At 36.0% G+C, this 20,271-nt stretch overlaps 1 protein-coding gene across 1 annotated transcript in view; it reads left to right on the top strand.

Annotated features, from left to right (window-relative positions):
* The window catches only part of TSHZ1 (teashirt zinc finger homeobox 1), an 84,559-nt gene extending 64,587 nt beyond the window's left edge, over positions 1 to 19,972 (top strand). Inside the window, exon 2 of the mRNA XM_083357682.1 lies at positions 15,460 to 19,972. Within this exon, the coding sequence (XP_083213808.1) occupies positions 15,460 to 18,653 (3,194 nt within the window). The 3' untranslated portion in view covers positions 18,654 to 19,972. The remainder of the gene's footprint in view (positions 1 to 15,459) is intronic.
* The last annotated feature ends 299 nt before the right edge of the window (positions 19,973 to 20,271 follow it).

Genomic DNA, 20,271 nt, shown 5'->3' with positions numbered 1-20,271 from the left:
CTGTTCTTCATTTGGTCGTTCTTGTAGGCCAGTTTGGTCTCTCCAGTAGTCAGTAAGCCTTCCTGATATACTAATTTCAGTGCATCTTCATCATTGTCCTTCAGATATTCTTCCAAAGCCATTTTTTCTTCTTCAACCATCTATTGTACTTGCAGCATTCCATGTCCACCTATTTGCTTTGTTAGATAGAGTCTGTCAATGTCACTGTGTGGATGAAGGGCATGATTCATTGTCATTATTTTTCTGGTCTTCTTATCCATTGATTTTAGTTCTGCTTGAGTCCAGTCCACTATTCCAGCTGTATATCTAATGACTGGAAATGCCCAGGTGTTGATTGTCTTCATGGTATTTCCTCCATTGAGTTTGGACTTTAAGATCTTCTTCACTCTCTTGATGTATTCACCTCTAATCTTTTTCTTGACTTCAGTGTGTTTGAAGTTGTCAGCTTGAAGGATACCGAAGTATTTGTAGTAGTCTTCCTTATCCAGACTTTTAATGTTATTTTGTGGGGTATCTTGATTCCTTCAGTTTTCACTATTTTTCCTTGTTTGAGAGTAAGTGTGGCACATTTGTCCAAGCCAAACTCCATTACAATATCTTGGCTATATATAGAGACAGTGTTCAGCAGCGATTCTATTTCAGATGATGTTTTTCCATACAGCTTCAGATCATCCATGTAAAGGAGGTGGGATAGTCTGGCAGATGTTTCTGATGTTTGATAGCCATGTCCTGAGTTGTTCAGTATTGTTGACAGAGGAAACAGTGCAATAACAAATAGTGGTGGTCATAATGAATCTCCTTGAAATATTCCTCTCTTGATATTAACCTCTCCCAGTCTTTCACCATTGACCTGCAACTGTGTCTTCCATTGTGCCATCAATCTTTGCACAAATTTTCTGATGTTTCTACTGACTCCTGTTATTTCCAGTCATGTGGTAGAGAGTCAAATGCATTTTTGTAGTCAATCCATGCCACACTCAGGTTGGTCTTCCTTTTCTTGCAGTTTTCCAAGATCACTTTGTCTATTAGGAGTTGATCTTTTGTTCCTCTGCTATTGGGGCGGTTTCCTTTCTGTTCAGGTGGAAAGAGATTGTTTTCAACTAGATGCTGTTGTATTGCATCAGCTACCACACCAGTTAGCAATTTGAAAATTGTTGGTAAGCAGGTAATTAGCCTGTTGCCTGGTGTTGTCCCTTTTGCTGGATTTTTCATTATTAGGTAGGTTTTCCCAGTTGTTAGCCACTTTTCAATTTCTCCTCCTTGTGGTATATTGTTGAACTGCTTGGCAATGAGTGGGTATATAACAGATGTTTCAACCCAAACCCATGCAGTTCATCTTCACCTGAGCTGACCAATTTTTGATCTTTCTTTTTTCTACCATTTTTGTTGGTTCTTTAATTTCAACTTCTGTTTTATTTCATCCACCTTTTTTAACCAAGCCACATCCTTGTTGTGTTTCTTTGACTTATCCCATATCTGCTTCTAGAACTGTACTGTTTCTTCTTTGTCAGGTACTGACTGATTCATTGCAGTTTCTCCATTGATGGATTGGTAGAAACGTTTCTGATTGGATTGAAATTGGAGGTTCTGTCTATAATTAGCAATTCGAGCTTTGTGTCTACTGATTTTACTGGCTACAGCTGTTATTTGCTGCTTTATTATTTCCAGTGGTTCCTTGATCTTCCTTGTTTCTAAGTAGTATTTCTTGATTAGGTATTCTTTGGTCTTGTTCTTCAGCTTCTTTTCTTTCATCTGTTCTAGCTTTCTTGCATGTGATCTTAACTTGCTGATCTTATTTTCTAGTCTAACCTTCCATTTTTGTGGTGCACTGTTTGTTTGTTTTTCTCCTTTGTTGATTTTGCATCCCAGGTATTCAGTTATAACTGCAGCTATTCTGTACATTAGTTGGTTTGCTTCTTGCAGTGAATTGGTGCTTATACTTGATATTGCAGTATTTAGATCTTTTAATGCTTGTGTTAGCTGTTTCTTTGGAACAAGCTTCAATGCAGGAAGCCTTATTCTGTTGGTTTTGTGCTGTTGTAGATGCTCAGTTATTCTTTGTTTCAATTTTATTTCTTTAGTTAGAGGGCTTTGTTCTTCTTGAGGAAGAGGTGCCCGGTTTCCAAATGAGAACAGTTGTATATCTCTGCTGGATTCCTTCACTGCCAACTCCCCCTGGCTTGCCTCTACATTCTGAATTACTTCTGGCAAGGCTTTGATTTCTTTGCCCTGGGTAAACCTTTGCATTTCGTCCAATTCTGTTTCTGTGAACACTTTATTTCGTATTATAAATCGGCATTGATCTGCTAGTCCCTGTTCTGTTATTTCTGATTCTGGATGTTGTTCTTTCCAGAATGGGTGCATTCGTTTTAGATATCCTCTTCTTGTTGGACTTGATCTGTAATAACAGATCATTATTTCTTTGTTTTCAATCACTGTATTTGCGATGGGTAAACACGTTTTCTTCCAGTAGTTCTGCAGCTGCTGGCCCTGGTTGCTTAGCCAACAGTCCTGAATCCTGTAAACCATTTTTTACCAGATATCCAGGAACTCCAACATCTAGCACGGACCTTGTTAACCGGTCAACATTCGAGCTGGTATGACATTCTGAAATTTATGTCTCACCATATTTTTTATGGGAGAGACACTCTTTGTCTGACTCCTCTGATGAGACCTGTCCAATATGGTTGAACCTCTTTCATAACACTCATTTTCCAACCACGTCAAGGTAGTGCCTCACTGGGGGATTATTATTGATCATCGCACAGTCAGCCAGATGTGCAGATTGGATTTGGCATTTTTGTATTATTATTATTATTATTATTATTATTATTATTATTATTATTATTATTATTATTATTATTAAACTTTTATTCATAAAACATAAAACTCAGTCAACTGAACACTCAAATTGACTGACATTAATGGTTGACACAGGTTGCTGCCAGCATCCTAGGTATCAACCAGGTATCTCCTTAAAATGTAAGATGTTCCAAGTAGCGCAGGTTTTTTTTTAGCTTTGCTGGAGTTATTGCAGGAAGCTGCAATTTCTTGATGTGGTTTGTAAAGTTTTTGGACATAGTTCCCAGTGCCCCGATGACAATGGGTATCACTGTTACGTGTTTCTTCCATAATCGCGCAGTTTCGATGGCCAGGTTGCGGTATTTCGTAATTTTTTCCAGTTCTTTTTCTTCAACTCTGGCATCTCCTGGTACAGCGATATCTATCAGCTGTACACTTCAGTTCTCTACAACTGTGATACCTGGCATGTTGTGTTCCAAATGGCGAACTGTCTGTATTCGGAAGTCCCACAAGATCTTCACCCTCTCATTCTCGACAACCTTTTCCACCCTATGTTCCCATGACATTTTGGACACAGGCAAGTCATATTTTTTACACAATGCTCAGTGGATTAGTTTAGCAACTCGGTCATGTCTAGTTTTGTAATCAGTTTGCGCGATTTTTCTGCACTCACATATTAAATGTGAAACAGTTTCAGCTTTGTTGTTGCAAAGTCGGCAATTTGGATTGTCAGTAGATTTTTGTATCTTCGCTTTCATGGCATTATTTTGATTTTAGTATTTTGTGGACTCTTCTGATGTATTCGTTTTGTGTTGACTCTTTGACTTTTCCATTCAAGATGTTATCTGCTTCCAATATGCCTAGGTATTTGTAACCGTATTATTATTATTATTATTATTATTATTATTATTATTATTATTATTATTATTATTATTATTATTATTATTATTATTAATTATTATTTTGCATTAATCTGTTGTTGAACTGCTTCATTATGCATAGTATAATGAAACAAGTAGCAAGGAGAAGAAAGGGATATAGCAACATTAGGTATCTATAATCTTCCAACAGTGGAAATTTCATAATTGAGTTCAGTGACAGCATCACTTTTTTTCAAAGTATTCAAATACATAATTTAGATTTTCGTTCTAAAATATGGCTTCAGAGTATCAAGATGTAGAATTCGGCCCTGGTTTTTATCACTATATATGCATAATAATCTTATAATAATTAAACCTGTAGTGCATATTTTATTGCTACTTAATATGCTTTAAGTTTGAGTCAGATCGTTGGCCTGAGATTGTCTATTCTAATATTGGCTCTCTAAGGTCTTAGATAGATGTCTCATCTAGCCCTACTATCTGAGATTCTTTTCAAATTGGAGATGATGCAAATGGAGGCTGCAATGCAAATGGAGGCTGAAATTCATGCGCCTGCTGATTTTACTATTTAAAAAGCCCCAGGCACTCTGGGCCTAGAGTCTTTGTCGTTCCTAATCTCTCATGTTCTCAATAATGTATCAACCCTTTGCCTGACCAGAGTGTCACCTGTCTAGGTGAGTTGTGCCATCTTCTATCTAAAGTGACAGCCATCTTAGAGTACCAATATCTTAACTGACTTCTCTTTTATCATCTCTGTTAGAGAAATAGCATTTTTGACAGGATGTTGGGTTTTCTTTCTCTTGTTCCCTCTGCTTTCCTTTCCTTTGACCCTCGAGAGCACCTGATTAAAATAAAATAGCTGAAAAAGACTATTTGCTTCCAAATGAAATAAGCTTAGATGAGATGGAACACAGAAAGAAAGTGAAATGTTGATGGTGGAAGTTAATGAATCAAGTAGCAGAGGGAGCATTATTGATGCGGCATAACATGCTCTAACAGCTTTCTCTCTTCTTCTCCATATAAAGAATGCATGGCAGTCAGTTTTGTGGCTTGATTCTAACATCTGTCCTATCTTATAACAGTAATTTGTATAAGTAATGGAAACAGGTTAAATGCTCTAATGTTGCCAGCAGGGATGAAAATGATTGGGTTTTTTTCCTAGTTAGAATATTATTGACAGTAGAGTGGCGGATTGTCTGATTAATATGCAGCTCTCTTTGGTGATCAAAACATTAAAAGAAATGTTTGTGTGTGTGGTTTATCTGACAGAGCAAGAGCCATTCCTTCTATTAGCATTAGAGTGTAAGCTGCTTGTCCCACTACTTAAAAATATAGTCTAATAACTCTAAAGACCAAAAGGGTGGACTGAGAGGGAGGAGGTGAGAAGTTATCAGATTTAAGCATTCCTATTATGCAGAAAAACTGCTGATAGTGTAGAACTCTGGCATTACTTTGTGAGTACTTATATTTTGACATATTTCCTCTTTTCAAATCAGTAGTCGGCTATATTGTACTGTATTTTTCCACTTTGTAGAAACTGTTTGATAGTTATTTTATATATATGCACACACAGACTGAATCCTAGGATTGAACTGAAACTTAGAATAATATACCTATTTAAAACAGAGTTCAAATAGACCAGGGGTGTCAAACTCAATTTCATTGAGGGCCGCATCAGCATTGCGGTTGCCCTCAGGGGGCCGGGATGGGTATGGCCTGGGTGGACGTGGCCTACTGGGTGGGCGTGGCTAGAGTGCGTATGGCCTACTGGCTGGGCATGGCCAGCTCTACATTGTTCGCATCAAGGGTGCCTATGGGGCCTGGGCAGGAGTGGGACAGATCTGAGGGTCTCTGGCAGAAGGAGGGTCTCTGGGCCAGGGCCAAGGCAGTGGGGGCCCTTCCCTCACTGTTTCCAGGATGGCTTTGCGGGCCACATGAAACCACTTCGCGGGCCGGATCTGGCCCCCGGGCCTTGTGTTTGACATGTCTGAAATAGACATTATTAACTTGTCTTGCTTATTTGGCTGACTTTTTTTGACATGTGACTCATTTGGGAGCCAATTGTCAGGAAGAGAAAGTTTGATTAATTTGGATACTTAGGTTGTCTTTTGGATAGAAAAGTAGACAGAAATGCCCAGAAACTTTAAATTATGTCCACAAAAGTGATAGACATAATACAACGAATACAGAAAAGTTACCAATTGATTTATTTGTGTCCGTTGTTAATATCTTTTGGTTCATTAATAATCTTAACTTGAAATTATTACACAACTGCTTAATTTTATCTAAACCCATCAATCAGTTACTCTGAGGTAGATTCTATAGCCATGAAGTACTTGAAGGTGAAAGCTTGGGATTTAGCCAGTTTATTAACCTTGAGGTCAATGTTGTTAAATGGGCTAAATTGCAAAGACTTGTATTATACAGAGCTTTGGATGTTAGACTGCGTATGAATAGTCTGAACTGTTTTACAGATATATATTTACATGTGTGTATATATATTTATATTCTGTACTCTCCTAGAAGGATTTTCTTAAAGTGGTTCTCTTATATTCAGAGCAACAGAAAAATAGCTTTAATCTTGGGATTTTCATGCAAGTTATATATTTTTATGGCCTTTTAAGTGTCTTCCAGCCTAAATGTTAATTGATAATAGGGTATTACTAGTGATCCCTTTGCATTCCATAGCAAAGGGTGTTGATAAATATTGTATGGTGATAAATAATTACAGTATATTGTTCTGTATACTGTATACATTACATTGAAAATCCTCCCTTGCTAAAGATAGGAAGTTGATTCAGCAGGACATGGTTTTGCAGTTTCTGCATTTACTGTTTACCAGTGAGAATTAAGACTGCTGAAAATTGAATGCTCCTACTTGTAAGTTCCTTAGAAGTCTGGACGAGCTTCAGCTGGATTGTATGTAACAAAGGCATTTGTAAGTAGAGGCTTAGTTATAATACTGAAGTAATCTAATTATATCAAGCACAGTTAAAAACAAATGGAATCTGCAACCTACTGAAGTCCCTCTTAAATATGCCAATAATTTAGTGGTTATGGGTACCTCCTTTTGATATTCCCTGGTTCATAATTGTGAAAAATATATGATTAATATAAATAAGAGAATAGCATGACACATGTGTTTGTGCAACTGACTAAGAAACGATGATGCATTTAATATCTTTTAATCAGACAATTTGATTTCTCCAACATTATTATTTAATCATTATGCTTTGGCTTTTCAGACAAAGGGCTGACTTATTTACAGTATATTATCTTTTTACTGAAGCAAATCTTAAAGGTGCTATACTGGTAACAATACAATATATAGTGTGTCTTGTTGGCTTTCATTGGAATGCAAAATTTTAATGCTGCTCAAAGACAACAGTAGATCATTGGGGAGATACTTGTATCCAGAAGGCATGTCATATATGCACATATTTTTAACATGATGAAATAATAGAAAAATAAAAACAAGTATCTTCGGTCTCCAGTTTATTTTCTTGTATAGCTGTAATTTGTAGGATATCCCTCTTCTGAAAATTCAGAGAAACAGGGGTTCTTAGGTTTATTGTACATTGTAATATAGAATGTACTGTAACCATATTTTTAGGCATTTTAAAATCAGAATAAATCTAGATATGTTCTCTTGTGATTACTGATCACAGATGTATATCAAGCTCTTAAAAAAATTATCGAAACACAGGGACCAAAGAAAAATATTCAGTGGGAAATGCTTCATCACAATATTAAATTATTAGTTGACCTCTTTGGTGTTTTCAGATGCTAGCAATTTAATGCAGAACTATCTTTTATTTTATCTAATACTGTATTAGCTGGCTTCATGCAAGACAGGGATTCATTTAAGGCAAAATGCTAAAATGCTAGTTTGAATAAATTCTAAAAAATCTAAATTTTTTTGCTACATTTTCTTCTTTGGGGGCTTAAAACAGTGACCTTAAACACTGTATATTATTTTTGTTAACATTACTGATATTAACATTGCAAAAATGTGAAAACTAAGTGTTGTATTTTCCACTGACAAATATACATCAGTGATATTGAAGCAAATTTTGGTGATATTTATCATGACAAATTGAATTATAATATTACTTAGTCTCTGTGTTTACTTCTTTATATTTCTGCATTGGTATAGTATGAAAAAGTTGTATAATACATTTAGCTGACAGGAAATGTGTTTCTCAAACATGGATAGAAATACTGCTTAACGATTTAATCCTTTGTACTTTATAATGTCTGTAGAAAAAATCAAGTAACCCAAATAATTTTTTTTAAATGGAAAGGGATTAAAACCACAAAAAGTCAGTCTCAAGGCCTGACTTGTTTTTCCTTTTTGTCAGTGAGCATCAAACTTATTTTGTATTTCTGGCTGCATTTTAAACAGTGAAGAAGAAAATATTTTCATTAAGAAAAATCGGTTTATCTTGAAACTAATAATAGTTAAAAAAAAGTGCAGTTAGCTACAGAAGGGTAGGATAATATCTTACAAGGCCGACTGAGAGATGAACAATCTGTCCATGAGTAGGGTTTGATGTTTGATGTTCTTTATAGATTCCAAAAAAGAAGCAGTCTATGCAAATATCTGTAGACATAATATTGTTCAGGAAATCAGTGATACAAATTCTTTCTCTTTGCATTGCTTTTATAGATGATAAATAGATGTATTATAGATTTTTAAAAAATCTTAACAGAGTAGAAATGTTTATTCTTGTTCAGAAAATGTGGTCTTATGTATGTTAATCAGAACTAAATTTCACAGTCTCTAGAACAGTAATATTTTTGTTGTAAAGTTTATACTAAATGTTGCTGAAAAGACTCAAATATGCTTAGTTCATATGCTGTTGCAATATTAGAATCATAGGTATTCAGCATGAGGTACTAAACATAAAAATGTAGATTTTTTAGAGACAATACATTTTTAAAACCTTGTAAATTCATATTGCTATAATAGTCCATGATAAATGCAGCATTTTCTGATCCTAAGGTCTGAACTGGCTTGTTGGGGATGTGCAAGTATAAATATAATCATTGATTAATCAGTCAGTTTTTTATATCTAAATGGAAATGTTTAGATGTATACTCAAATATAAATACAAATATAAATACATTCAAAAATGTTCCACTGTGTTTTTAATCACGACTGAATGTTTTTGGTTATAATTGGGTGATTTCTATCAATTTTATGTCTATTTTTTGTTTTATTGTAGATTTTGGGTTACAAAAATTGTGAATTAAATAAACATAGACAAAGTTTTTGTCAGGTTTGTAGGTTTTCCTTATTTAAGTGAGGGGATGCCCGTTCAGAGTAATGATCTTAGTGTATCAATGTTTGTGGCTAACATACTGTAGTGTAACAGTAATCTTTTGGTCCTTTGCTCTAAGTTAGCATAATGTAAGGCAGAAGGTTACCTTCTCTCCCTTTGGCAAATAGTTGTGCCCTCTGTGTTGAAACGGAATCTGTTGGGCAGAGGCATTTTTAGCAATGTGTAGGAGAAGGAATAAATAACGATTTTTTTTTTTGCTTTTTTCTCAAGTTCACTTGGTTCTAATACACGGTTGGTTCTGTGTGAAATATTTATTAAGAAACATTTGAATTTGCAAATACGGGACTAAGAAGTTTCATGTAGCATTTGAATAAGTCTTCCTTTTTTTCCCTTTCTTTTTTTATATATATTTTTATATATTTTATATTAATAGTGTTTGTAGTTATCCTATATGAGCTAGAGAGTGATAGATTTTAGAGTTTACGGTTGTTAGCATATGGTTGTTTATGATTCTTTTTTTTTTGTTTTTTATACCTTGTACTTAGCTCTGGGAAGTCGGGGGGTGAGGGGTAAGGAGGGAGGGATAGGGGAGGGGTAGGGGGGTTTGTTAAAGATAAAATGTATGATAAAACTTTTCAATAAAAAAAAGAAACATTTGAATTTGATCTAATAGAATAATGAAGCAAAACTAACAGAGACAATCTCATTTTAAATAAAGATATAATTTGGAAGCAAGAGTGGACAAGTTCTCCTTTGCCTTTCTCAACCAAAAATGCCAGGTTGCTGATCAAGTATATGAATCACAAAATCTACAGAATGGGATAATGTAGAATGAGGTGAAGGATAGAATAGAGACTCAGAATAACTTTTGATGAACTATAACCATAAAGCTGGATTTATAAATAATTTTTTTATAGATTTTTGTTAGAATATAGTATACTAGCACATGGCAGTCTGAAGCCTACAAAAGCATTCCAGTTGGAAAGATACTAATTTGTCTTCCTTTTCCTAGATGTTTATATTTTTAGCTTTGGTATTATTTAATGTTATATTATTTGAAGAACTTTTCCATTATTACTAGAAATCACATTAAAATGTCCTTTCAATAAAATAAAATGAGATTTGGGGAAAAGGGGAATTCAGTGGAGAGAAAAATAAATACTGCAGAATACTGGTAAATGAAAGGGGAGAAAGGGGCCTCTTATTTTTGGCAGGCAGTTTTCAGAAATGTTGAATGCTACTGAGAAATGGGTCAGATGGGAATATCACGAATTTTAGCATATGCTTCTAAGAAAAAAATATATTTAAAAAGATTTAACAATGAAATTATGTACAGACATACACACCCCTATTTAGTAGAAAGTCCTATTGAGTTAAGTGGAACTCACTTTCAGGTGAATGTACATCAGTGTATAGCCACTGAGTTCAATACGGTTTAAGTAGATTTATACTGTTGATAATCTTTTTAAAGTAAAAAACAAAATGAACAATTAATACTTTTTTTAAAAAAAAAATCACCCAGTTATAAAAGTAAAATTGTTTGGTTTGGTAGCTACGCCTGCTGATTCTTTTCTTCTTCATCCATCCAGTTCTGTTTGCTTCTGGTAGAATCATATATCTGTTATTTAATCTTCCCGTGGTAACAATTCATATTTTGAATCTAAAGTTAGGACAATACTTAGGTGTATATAAGACTTTTTTTTCAGTGGGCCCTTAGAATAAATGTATTTTGATATAGTGACCATCTGCTCATGAATATCACATTTGTTAGTTAAAAAGAATAGTTTGATTCCAATAAATATGTAATTTTGGTTAGATTGTATCATTTCACCAGGTGGCAACACAATAGCAAAGTTTGATAATCAACTTGGATATGTCATTGCTTGCTTTATGCTTGTCACTTTTAAATATTTATCTCTTGTTTTATTTTTAACTGCAGACCACTCTTGTTAAAATTGTTGCATGACATCTGCGTCATAGATTGGTAGGAGGCTCAATGCCACAGGCCAACCTTAGTAGGAGGCAAAATTCTGAAACAACCTGTCATGTTTAGTTTTACCATTTCTGTTTAATTGTAGCTTATTAATAGAATAATGCACGCTATTTAAAATCAAGCAATGGTGCAGCTGGTAGTGTTTAGACCTTGGACCCAGTGGTCTTAACTGGGCCATTCTTTAAAAGCCTTTACTGTATCTGACTACAACACCATCCTTATTACTTCTTCTGTTTCTTTTTTTCCAGGAACAAAAGTCATTTTTCCAGCACTAACAGCATTGAAAAAAATATTTTGAGCACATTGTGTTTTAATCACTTAAACCATAGGATCAGGTTTTATAGGAATGGACTGCAATTTGTTATGCTAAGCCTTTTTTTCTTATCAAAATGAGTAATGTATTTTGGAAAGTAAGAAACAAATAAGTAAAATAGCTGTTGCCACTTCGTAAATCTTTCATTGTCTGCTTTCTGTCTATTGTATAAAGCATTAAAAAAATGAGGCATTAATGAAAGGGTTGCAAGCGATATCAGTCTTGGCAGGTCTGGCCTACCTATGCTGACCCCAGACCTCTTTGATGTTGCCACTATATTTATATTCCTGAGGGGTCATTTGATTGTTGATCAGGGTGACAATTTTAATAATCTTGGCCCTGAATATCTGCCCAAGGTTACACTACAGGATTTAAAAATGGACTTCAATAAATTTATAATTATTTATATTAGTCAGGACTAAGGTCTAATATTTATTACAGTACTGTCTCTCCTCCTATAACATATTGTCGACCAAATAAATATTATATGTTTCCCAAAGTATTGACTAAATAAAGAACAATTCAAATCCCCCCCAAAAATTATATATTTATATTAGAGTAAATCCCATTGGTTCATTAGCGGTTTCTTTCATGCACATAATCAGAATAATTCTGAGTTTTATATTCACAGATAAAATGTCATTCTTGCCTAAGATATATACATATAGCTTTTCCCCCCTTATTTAAATGTTTTGTAGTTGAATTTAGATTGGCTAACAGCCTGGCTAGCCATTCTAAAACAATTGTAAAATACATAGTCTGTTGGGATTGAAATGAGCAGGTAGCAAATCCAGTCTTTTCCTCTTTTTTTACCATAAAGTTATGGAGTGATTAGAAACATTCAATTTTTGTTAGTTGAAACTTAGTTTCTTATTGTTGAAACAAACCAGTTTTATAATATGCGGTTTAATACTGACACATACCATATAAGGCATACCTAATACGTTTTAGAATTCAAACAGAATTATGTATACAATAAGATGTCTTGCAAGATGAGCAGCCATACAAATATGATAGTAAATGAATAAGATGCATTTCAAATCTATACTGCATATTGTAATTACACATTTTAAATCTACGTTAGAGCCAGTTTGGTATAGTGGTTAAGGCATCAGGCTAGAAAGAAGGATACTGTGAGGTCTAGTCTAGCCTTAGGCACAAAGCCAGCTGAGTTACCTTGGGCCAGTCACTCTCTCTCAGCCCTAGGAAGAAGGCAATGGCAAATCACTTCTGATATTTGGCCCAAAAAACTGCAGGGAGTTGTCTAGGCAGCCAGAAGCATTGACTTAAAAAGAAAAAAAAGAAAAAAAAACTATATTACATATTGTAATTATATTACATATTGCAAGCCTCATGCTGACTACCAATAGGTTACTCTCTAATAATTCCTGTATAACTTCCTATTTTTTTCTTTCAGAAACTGGTCAAGACATAATTGTTTTGGAAAGTGTTTGGGAATTATTGGATGTTGCCATTTTTAATGGGATGTGATAGAACTTAAGAGACAGGAGAAAACGTTTCAACCTAGACAGTGGTGTGATAAAAGAAATCTGGGTCCAGAGTAGAAACAGGAGTGAAGAAAGCATTTCAAAATTGACCCTCCCTAATTCTCTGGAACATAAAGACTGGGAAGGAGGGGAATGTTTCAGACTTGCAAGACTGTTATTATAACCTTATAATAAATATCATATTAGTATTCTTGGTTTTGGTTTCCCAGTCTGGACTACCCTGAAGAATTGCTACCCTATATCAATCTGTGTACCTTGTTGGGATCTTTTTTCAACGTTCAATCTAAACATACATTAATCTGCTTTTTGTATTGGTTTTATTGCCTTGGGATAGTTTAACTGTATTGTGTGTAGAATTTTATTTTACTGTTAACTGCAGCGAGTACTTTGTTATGTGGTAGTTAATTAGTTAGTTGGATATAACTATATTGTAAATTAAAGGGAAGCTTTTAGGGAAATCTCTAGCATAACCAAGAAATGGATCCCTGCACATTCTCAGGCCCCAGGCATGGGCAGAGAACCCGGTCTTCGGGGCCTTACAATAGTGGACCTTCCTGTATCCAGAGGGAGAATGTTTCACAAGCTTGGAGCTATGGCAGAAAAGGCAACAACCAAACCCTTGAATTGTACTTTGGCACATTGGCAAGTAATGCAGCTCATAAAGCAGTGTTGTTATATGGGCCAAAAAACTGGAACAATTTACCACCCGTGTTTCTGATTCTGCACCAGCTAAAGCTTCTGAGTGCTCTTCAAATGCAACTCCTGTAGAGTGCATTGTAATAATCTTGATTGCAGGTCACAAGGTAATAAGAGATAGTAAGCAGAATTTTGTTCTAGGACAGCTAGAGCACAATCCAATTATGGGTTTTTCGGGCTGGAATCATTACTCCAGAATATTCAATGTCTGAGGCAGTGCCACTCATCCAAGGCCAACAATGGAAGGCACCCAGTAGCAGAAGGTGGACCCAAACTATTCAGTTTTGTTTGTGTTGATCTGAAGCCTGTTGTACCCCATCAGGTTCCCACAGCCTCCATATATGAGGTAGGCATCACTGAGGAAGCTAAGGGTAGAGCTACAAATGTCATCCACTTATTGATGACACCTCAACCCAAACCATTGAATGACCTCATCCAGCACCCAGTTAAACTGAAGAGAAGGACTAAGCTCTGTGGCCCTGCACAAAGTAGGGGCTGAGGACTGAACGTCTCTCCGTCTCTCATTGACATTGAGTGAAACCAGCCCTAGAGGAAGGAGGAGAACCAGCACAACTTTATGCTACCCACCCCAAACTTCAAGAGCAAGTCCAGAAAGATACACATGATCGATGGTATCAAAATCCATAGAGAAGTCAAGAAGAGCAAGGAGAGATGCACTATCTCCATCCTGCTCCTGTCAGAGGTCATTGAAGAATGTGACCAATGCTGTTCCATCCTATACTCTGGCCTGAATCCAGACTGAAAGGGATCTTTCACAATAGTTCTTCTACCAATTTTTAGAATTCCACCATCTTTTGTAAAAGTTGAGGATTCAAGCCTTTTCTATTGTTTGTGCCAATTACTGCTATATAGTTAGCTATTAATAAATAATTGGTATTAATTGGAGTATTGGAGTATTAACACTAATTAGTATTCTTATGTTACTGTTCTAAAGGAACACAGTATTTGTCCAATGGAATTATTCTGTAATGTTGCTATATGGTTAGTGTGACAATTAATGGAGGCAATTTTTATGCTCTTTGTATGTAACTTTGGAACCTAAATAATTCCTGGATACATATTATAATAATAGAAATGTCAGTAAAAATAATACTTATCTGTTAATATTTTAGCATGTATTTCTATCTTCCAATAATGTGTTAAGAAAACTTAGTTGCCTAGTACCTATTGTTACTTCTGTTCAAACACTTAGTTGTATGCCTTTTACCAGGTTGATCCTTTATATTGTATTTTATGGATAGATTGTCTCATCCAGTTAACTTGGGTTAATTTTAAATACAAAATTAGAATTTATTTGAGCTACAGATTCAGTCCATAAAGTAAAAACAGCACCATTCAGAAGAAAAATTGGGGAAAAATATGAAGGAAAAAATTGCATTGTATTATTAATAATATAGGCATATCTAATGCTTAATGATAACAATACTTAATAATTAGTATTTAATTTAAACTCTAATATGATTTTTAAAAAATTTTTACTCTATTTTCATAGAACTTTATAGTCATCCTGTGTTGCATAGAGTGGATTGTTGAACGTAATATATTGAAATTAAACTGAATAAGTTTCTATTATTGTGAAAAAAATACAATAACCCATCCATTTAGCAATCTGGTAAATGAGTAAATAAACTGAAGCCATAATCCTCAGATTATTTATTCCAGAACAGCAAAATTGTAATGTAATTATATCATAATAAGTAACTGAAGAATGTATTTTAGCTTCAGTCAGACTGGGTTATTTTGCTGGTAAAACATTAATCCTACTGATGTGTCATGCAGTTGTTTAGTTGTAGAGGGAATGCCTTGATTTGAGAAGGTATATTACCACACAGAACTAAAAGCTATGAATATAACCCTCATTTATTGTAATAGTTACAGTGTGGAAAAATGGCTACATTCTTTAATGGTTCTTTTGTTTTTGTTTCTCTCTCTCTCTCTCTCTTCTTCTCTTTCTTTCAAGCTTATGTTCCTGAAGAAGAACTGAAAGCAGCAGAAATTGATGAAGCAAGCGGGGAGGATGATGGGCTACCTCTAGACCTTCAAGAAACTGAGTACACGGGCCATGATGAAACAGAGATCAAGGAGGCTCAGAGTTACCAGAATTCTCCAGTCAGCACAGCAACAAATCAAGATGCAGGTTATGGTTCACCATTCAGTGAAAACAGTGACCAACTGGCTCATTTCAAAAGCACTTCCTCTAAAGAAGAGAAAGAAGATCACAAGTGCTTGGACAATGCTTCCTACCCACAGGACAGCTTAGCACAGATAAAAGCCGTGTATGCAAACTTACTGTCAGAATCTTGTTGGTCTGGTTTAGCTTTAGATTTAAAAAAATCAAAGAATAATGAAAACAGCCAGAAAGAAAGCACCACTAACAGCACCACTAGTATCAGTACCCCAAATACAAGTGCCAGTACCAGTACCAACACTACTACCACTACAAGCATCAGTAGTACTAGTAACAGTAGCAGTGGCAGTTCAGGTTATGACTGGCATCAAGCGGCTTTGGCAAAAACTCTGCAACAGACCTCATCATATGGACTTCTACCAGAGCCCAGTCTGTTCAGCACAGTTCAACTTTACCGGCAAAACAATAAACTGTATGGTTCTGTGTTCACTGGTGCCAGTAAATTCCGATGCAAAGACTGTAGTGCAGCGTATGACACACTGGTAGAGCTTACAGTGCACATGAATGAAACTGGACATTACCGGGATGACAACCAAGATAAAGAATCTGAAAAAACCAAACGGTGGTCAAAGCCCAGAAAGCGATCACTTATGGAAATGGAAGGCAAAGAGGATGCCCAGAAAGTACTAAAATGCATGTACTGTGGTCATTCATTTGAATCTTTACAAGACTTGAGTGTCCATATGATAAAAACAAAGCATTACCAGAAAGTGCCTCTGAAGGAACCAGTACCAGCCATCACCAAACTGGTGCCTTCTACAAAAAAACGAGCACTTCAGGACTTGGCTTCACCTTGCTCACCTGAGCCAACAGCAATCACTTCAGAAACGACGCTTAGTGAAGCAGCAAAGGATCAGAAAACTGTCAATCCATATGTAACTCCCAATAATCGCTATGGCTATCAAAATGGTGCTAGCTACACTTGGCAGTTTGAGGCCCGCAAAGCTCAGATATTAAAATGCATGGAATGTGGCAGTTCTCATGACACTTTGCAGCAGCTGACTGCTCACATGATGGTCACAGGACATTTTTTGAAAGTAACTAATTCGGCCTCTAAGAAAGGAAAACAGCTAGTACTGGACCCCGTAGTTGAAGAAAAGATACAGTCCATACCTTTGCCACCTACCACTCATACAAGATTACCAGCTACAACTATTAAAAAGCAGCCAGATTCTCCTGCTGGATCTACAACGTCTGAAGAAAAGAAGGAGCCAGAAAAAGAACAGGTAATTGTTACTGAAACAGACAAAAAAATTAAAGAAGAAAATGAGGACTCTGCAGAAAAATTTGAGCCAATAGCTGTATATCAGTACCTCCGAGAAGAGGATCTAGATGAAAGTCCAAAAGGTGGAATTGACATATTGAAATCTCTGGAGAACACAGTGACCACAGCTATAAGCAAAGCTCAAAATGGAGCACCTTCCTGGGGAGGCTACCCTAGCATTCATGCAGCTTATCAGCTTCCAGGAACCGTTAAATCCCTTCAGCCAACTGTGCAGAGCGTTCAGATTCAGCCATCATATGCTAGCAGTGTTAAATCATTGTCTTCAGAACACAGTGCGCTAATCCATTCACCAGGCAATCTGACACCCCCTCCTCATAAAAGTAATGTTTCTGCCATGGAAGAGCTAGTAGAGAAGGTCACGGGCAAAATCCATATTAAAAAAGAAGAAAAGCCTTCAGAGAAAGAAAAATGTTCTCCAGTCAAGCCATTGTCCCCTGCTCCTAAGGAAAGCAAAGACTTTCCAAAATCAGAGGAAAGCAACAAACAACAACAACTACCACATCAGCAGCCACAACAGCAAAAACAGAGTCTTGAGACTGAGGTTCAGAAGGTCAAAAAGGATGTTCTAGCTGACCCGCATGCACTTAATGGTACTGAACCACCTAAAGCAAAAGTCACAAATGGCTGTAATAACTTAGGCATCATTACAGATCATTCACCAGAGCAATCATTCATTAACCCACTGAGTGCTTTGCAATCCATCATGAATACCCACTTAGGAAAAGTCTCTAATCCTGTAAGTCCTTCTTTGGATCCTTTGGCCATGTTATATAAAATTAGTAACAGCATGTTGGACAAACCTATTTACCCTACAACTCCGGCCAAGCAAGCTGAGGCTATTGACCGGTACTATTACGAGAACAGCGATCAGCCTATTGATTTAACAAAGTCCAAAACCAAACCACTGATTTCCAGTGTGACTGATTCTGTCTCATCTCCTCTAAGAGAAAGTGCCCTAATGGATATTTCTGACATGGTAAAGAATCTCACAGGGCGCTTGACTCCCAAGTCTTCGACTCCATCTTCTGTGTCAGAAAAATCTGATGCAGATGGAAGTAGCTTTGAAGAAGCTTTGGACGAACTGTCTCCAGTACACAAGAGGAAGGGTAGGCAGTCAAACTGGAACCCTCAGCATCTTCTCATCCTTCAAGCCCAGTTTGCTTCCAGTTTGAGGGAGACACCAGAAGGCAAATATATTATGTCGGACCTAGGCCCACAAGAACGGGTTCATATCTCAAAGTTTACTGGTCTTTCAATGACCACAATTAGCCACTGGCTGGCCAATGTGAAGTATCAGTTAAGGAGGACAGGTGGAACTAAATTTTTAAAGAATTTGGACACAGGTCATCCTGTTTTCTTTTGCAATGATTGTGCCTCTCAATTCAGGACTGCTTCCACATATATAAGTCACTTGGAGACACATTTAGGGTTCAGTTTGAAGGATCTGTCCAAATTGCCCCTTAATCAGATACAAGAACAGCAGAATGTTTCCAAGGTCCTCTCAAATAAGACTTTAGGCTCACTTGGAATTGCCGAGGAGGACTCAGGATCCACATTCCAGTGTAAGCTCTGTAATCGAACTTTTGCAAGCAAGCATGCAGTCAAACTGCACCTTAGTAAAACACATGGGAAGTCCCCCGAGGATCATCTGATCTATGTAACTGAGTTAGAAAAACATTAGCGTCCAGGTAAGCAACCAGGTATGCAAGTGACCACAGGAACATTGCACTATACTTCATAGTACTGCACTAGGCCTGATCTGAGCCTCTGAAATCAGTCTTACTTTTGTTGCTGAACTGCCTATCTGGAGCTTGGTTTTTCTTACATACTTTTGTAGTTATATTTATATGCTCTTTGTCTGATCTGTGCATGTTTTTAAAACCTTTTTTTCCCCTTTCCTTCCCCCCCCCTTCTTTTTCTGTGAGTCAAAGTCTGACCTTTATTTTCAACATATGTCCTTGATGTTAAGCTATCTTTTGTAGACTATAGTGGGAGACACTATTGAGAGACATTAATTTAGCCGTAAAGAAAGACACAAAGAACAATAACAAAAAGACATTCTAAAATTACAAAGTTGCCATGACAATAAAGGTCACAGAACCCCGTAGTGTCAGTTTTTAACCCTCTGAGGACTATAATAGTATTCTGTGCCTTTCCCAAAAGAAGGTGTGTGGTTTTTTTTTTTAAAAAAGGCATTTCATCCTAATATAACTGGGTCAAATTCACTTATATTTAAATGTCAAAAAGCCTTTTCCCCCAAAAAATGCAGTCTTGATTTGCAAAGAAAAGATGCATGCCTTTCTTGAACAATTATAAAAAGTGATTAAATGCTCAAGGAGTTAGAGAACGATGACCCATGTTTTAAAAAATAAAAATCACAAACCAATTTGCCACTATGCCCAAACCCTCTGAATGCTGAACATTGCCACTTGACTGGCATAAAAAGTATGCAAGTTATTTTAAAAATGTAAAAAAGTTATTTCTTTTTCCTGTAAGATACTGCAGTTTATAGTTATTTACAAATGTAAGCTTTGGTACAGGCTGATCTTTCTATAGTGTGCTGCATTGGTACATGAAAATGAAACAAAACAACAAAAAAATGGGGCAAGTGTTGGATTCTGATCCTTGTAAATTGCCAGCATCAGCTTAGGTTAAAAAAAAACAGTACATGTTGCATATTGTACCATTTTAAATTGTTCAACTTCCTTTGTACCTTCTGGCTGTATGCTTTCTCTTAACTTTTTATATTGTCATTTTATATTCAATTTCTGTGTATATAATGTAAAAACACACTTTTTGAATAAAATTGAGTTCCTGCAGCTTGAGTTAAATAGAGAAATTTTACTGGCACCTGCATCTTCCTAGATGCATGTACTCAAAGGAGCTATCTGACAAAATAAATAAAAATAAAGCAAACAATGCACTATGAATTATACATTTTGATGTTTTATCATTAATATTGTACAGTACCTTTTTGGTTCACGCAATGAAATCCACTGTTTTCTCAAATGTAAAATAAACCCACATGCAGTTCTTGGTTTGTGCATATTGTGATGTCATCATTACTTTGCCTTTGAGGTCTTCATTTCAGCAGCTACAAATTTCAGCCTGAAGTATGTGTGAAATCTGTACTCTTAATATGCACCATTCTGTTACATATGCAATGGTGATGTTCCAATTGTTCCTGCAATAATTCACAGATGCTGATGAATACATTGTGTAATTTTTTTATGTGGTGTAAGCATTTCATCTGCTTTGAAAACATGACTTTTGCCCACCTGAATGGAGCATAGGTTCGT

Source organism: Vipera ursinii (assembly GCF_947247035.1).
Source record: "Vipera ursinii genome assembly, chromosome: 3".
In the NCBI taxonomy this organism is placed as follows: Eukaryota; Metazoa; Chordata; class Lepidosauria; order Squamata; family Viperidae; genus Vipera; species Vipera ursinii.
The sequence above is the reverse complement of the archived record's forward strand: the minus strand, read 5'-3'. Positions and strand labels throughout refer to the sequence as shown.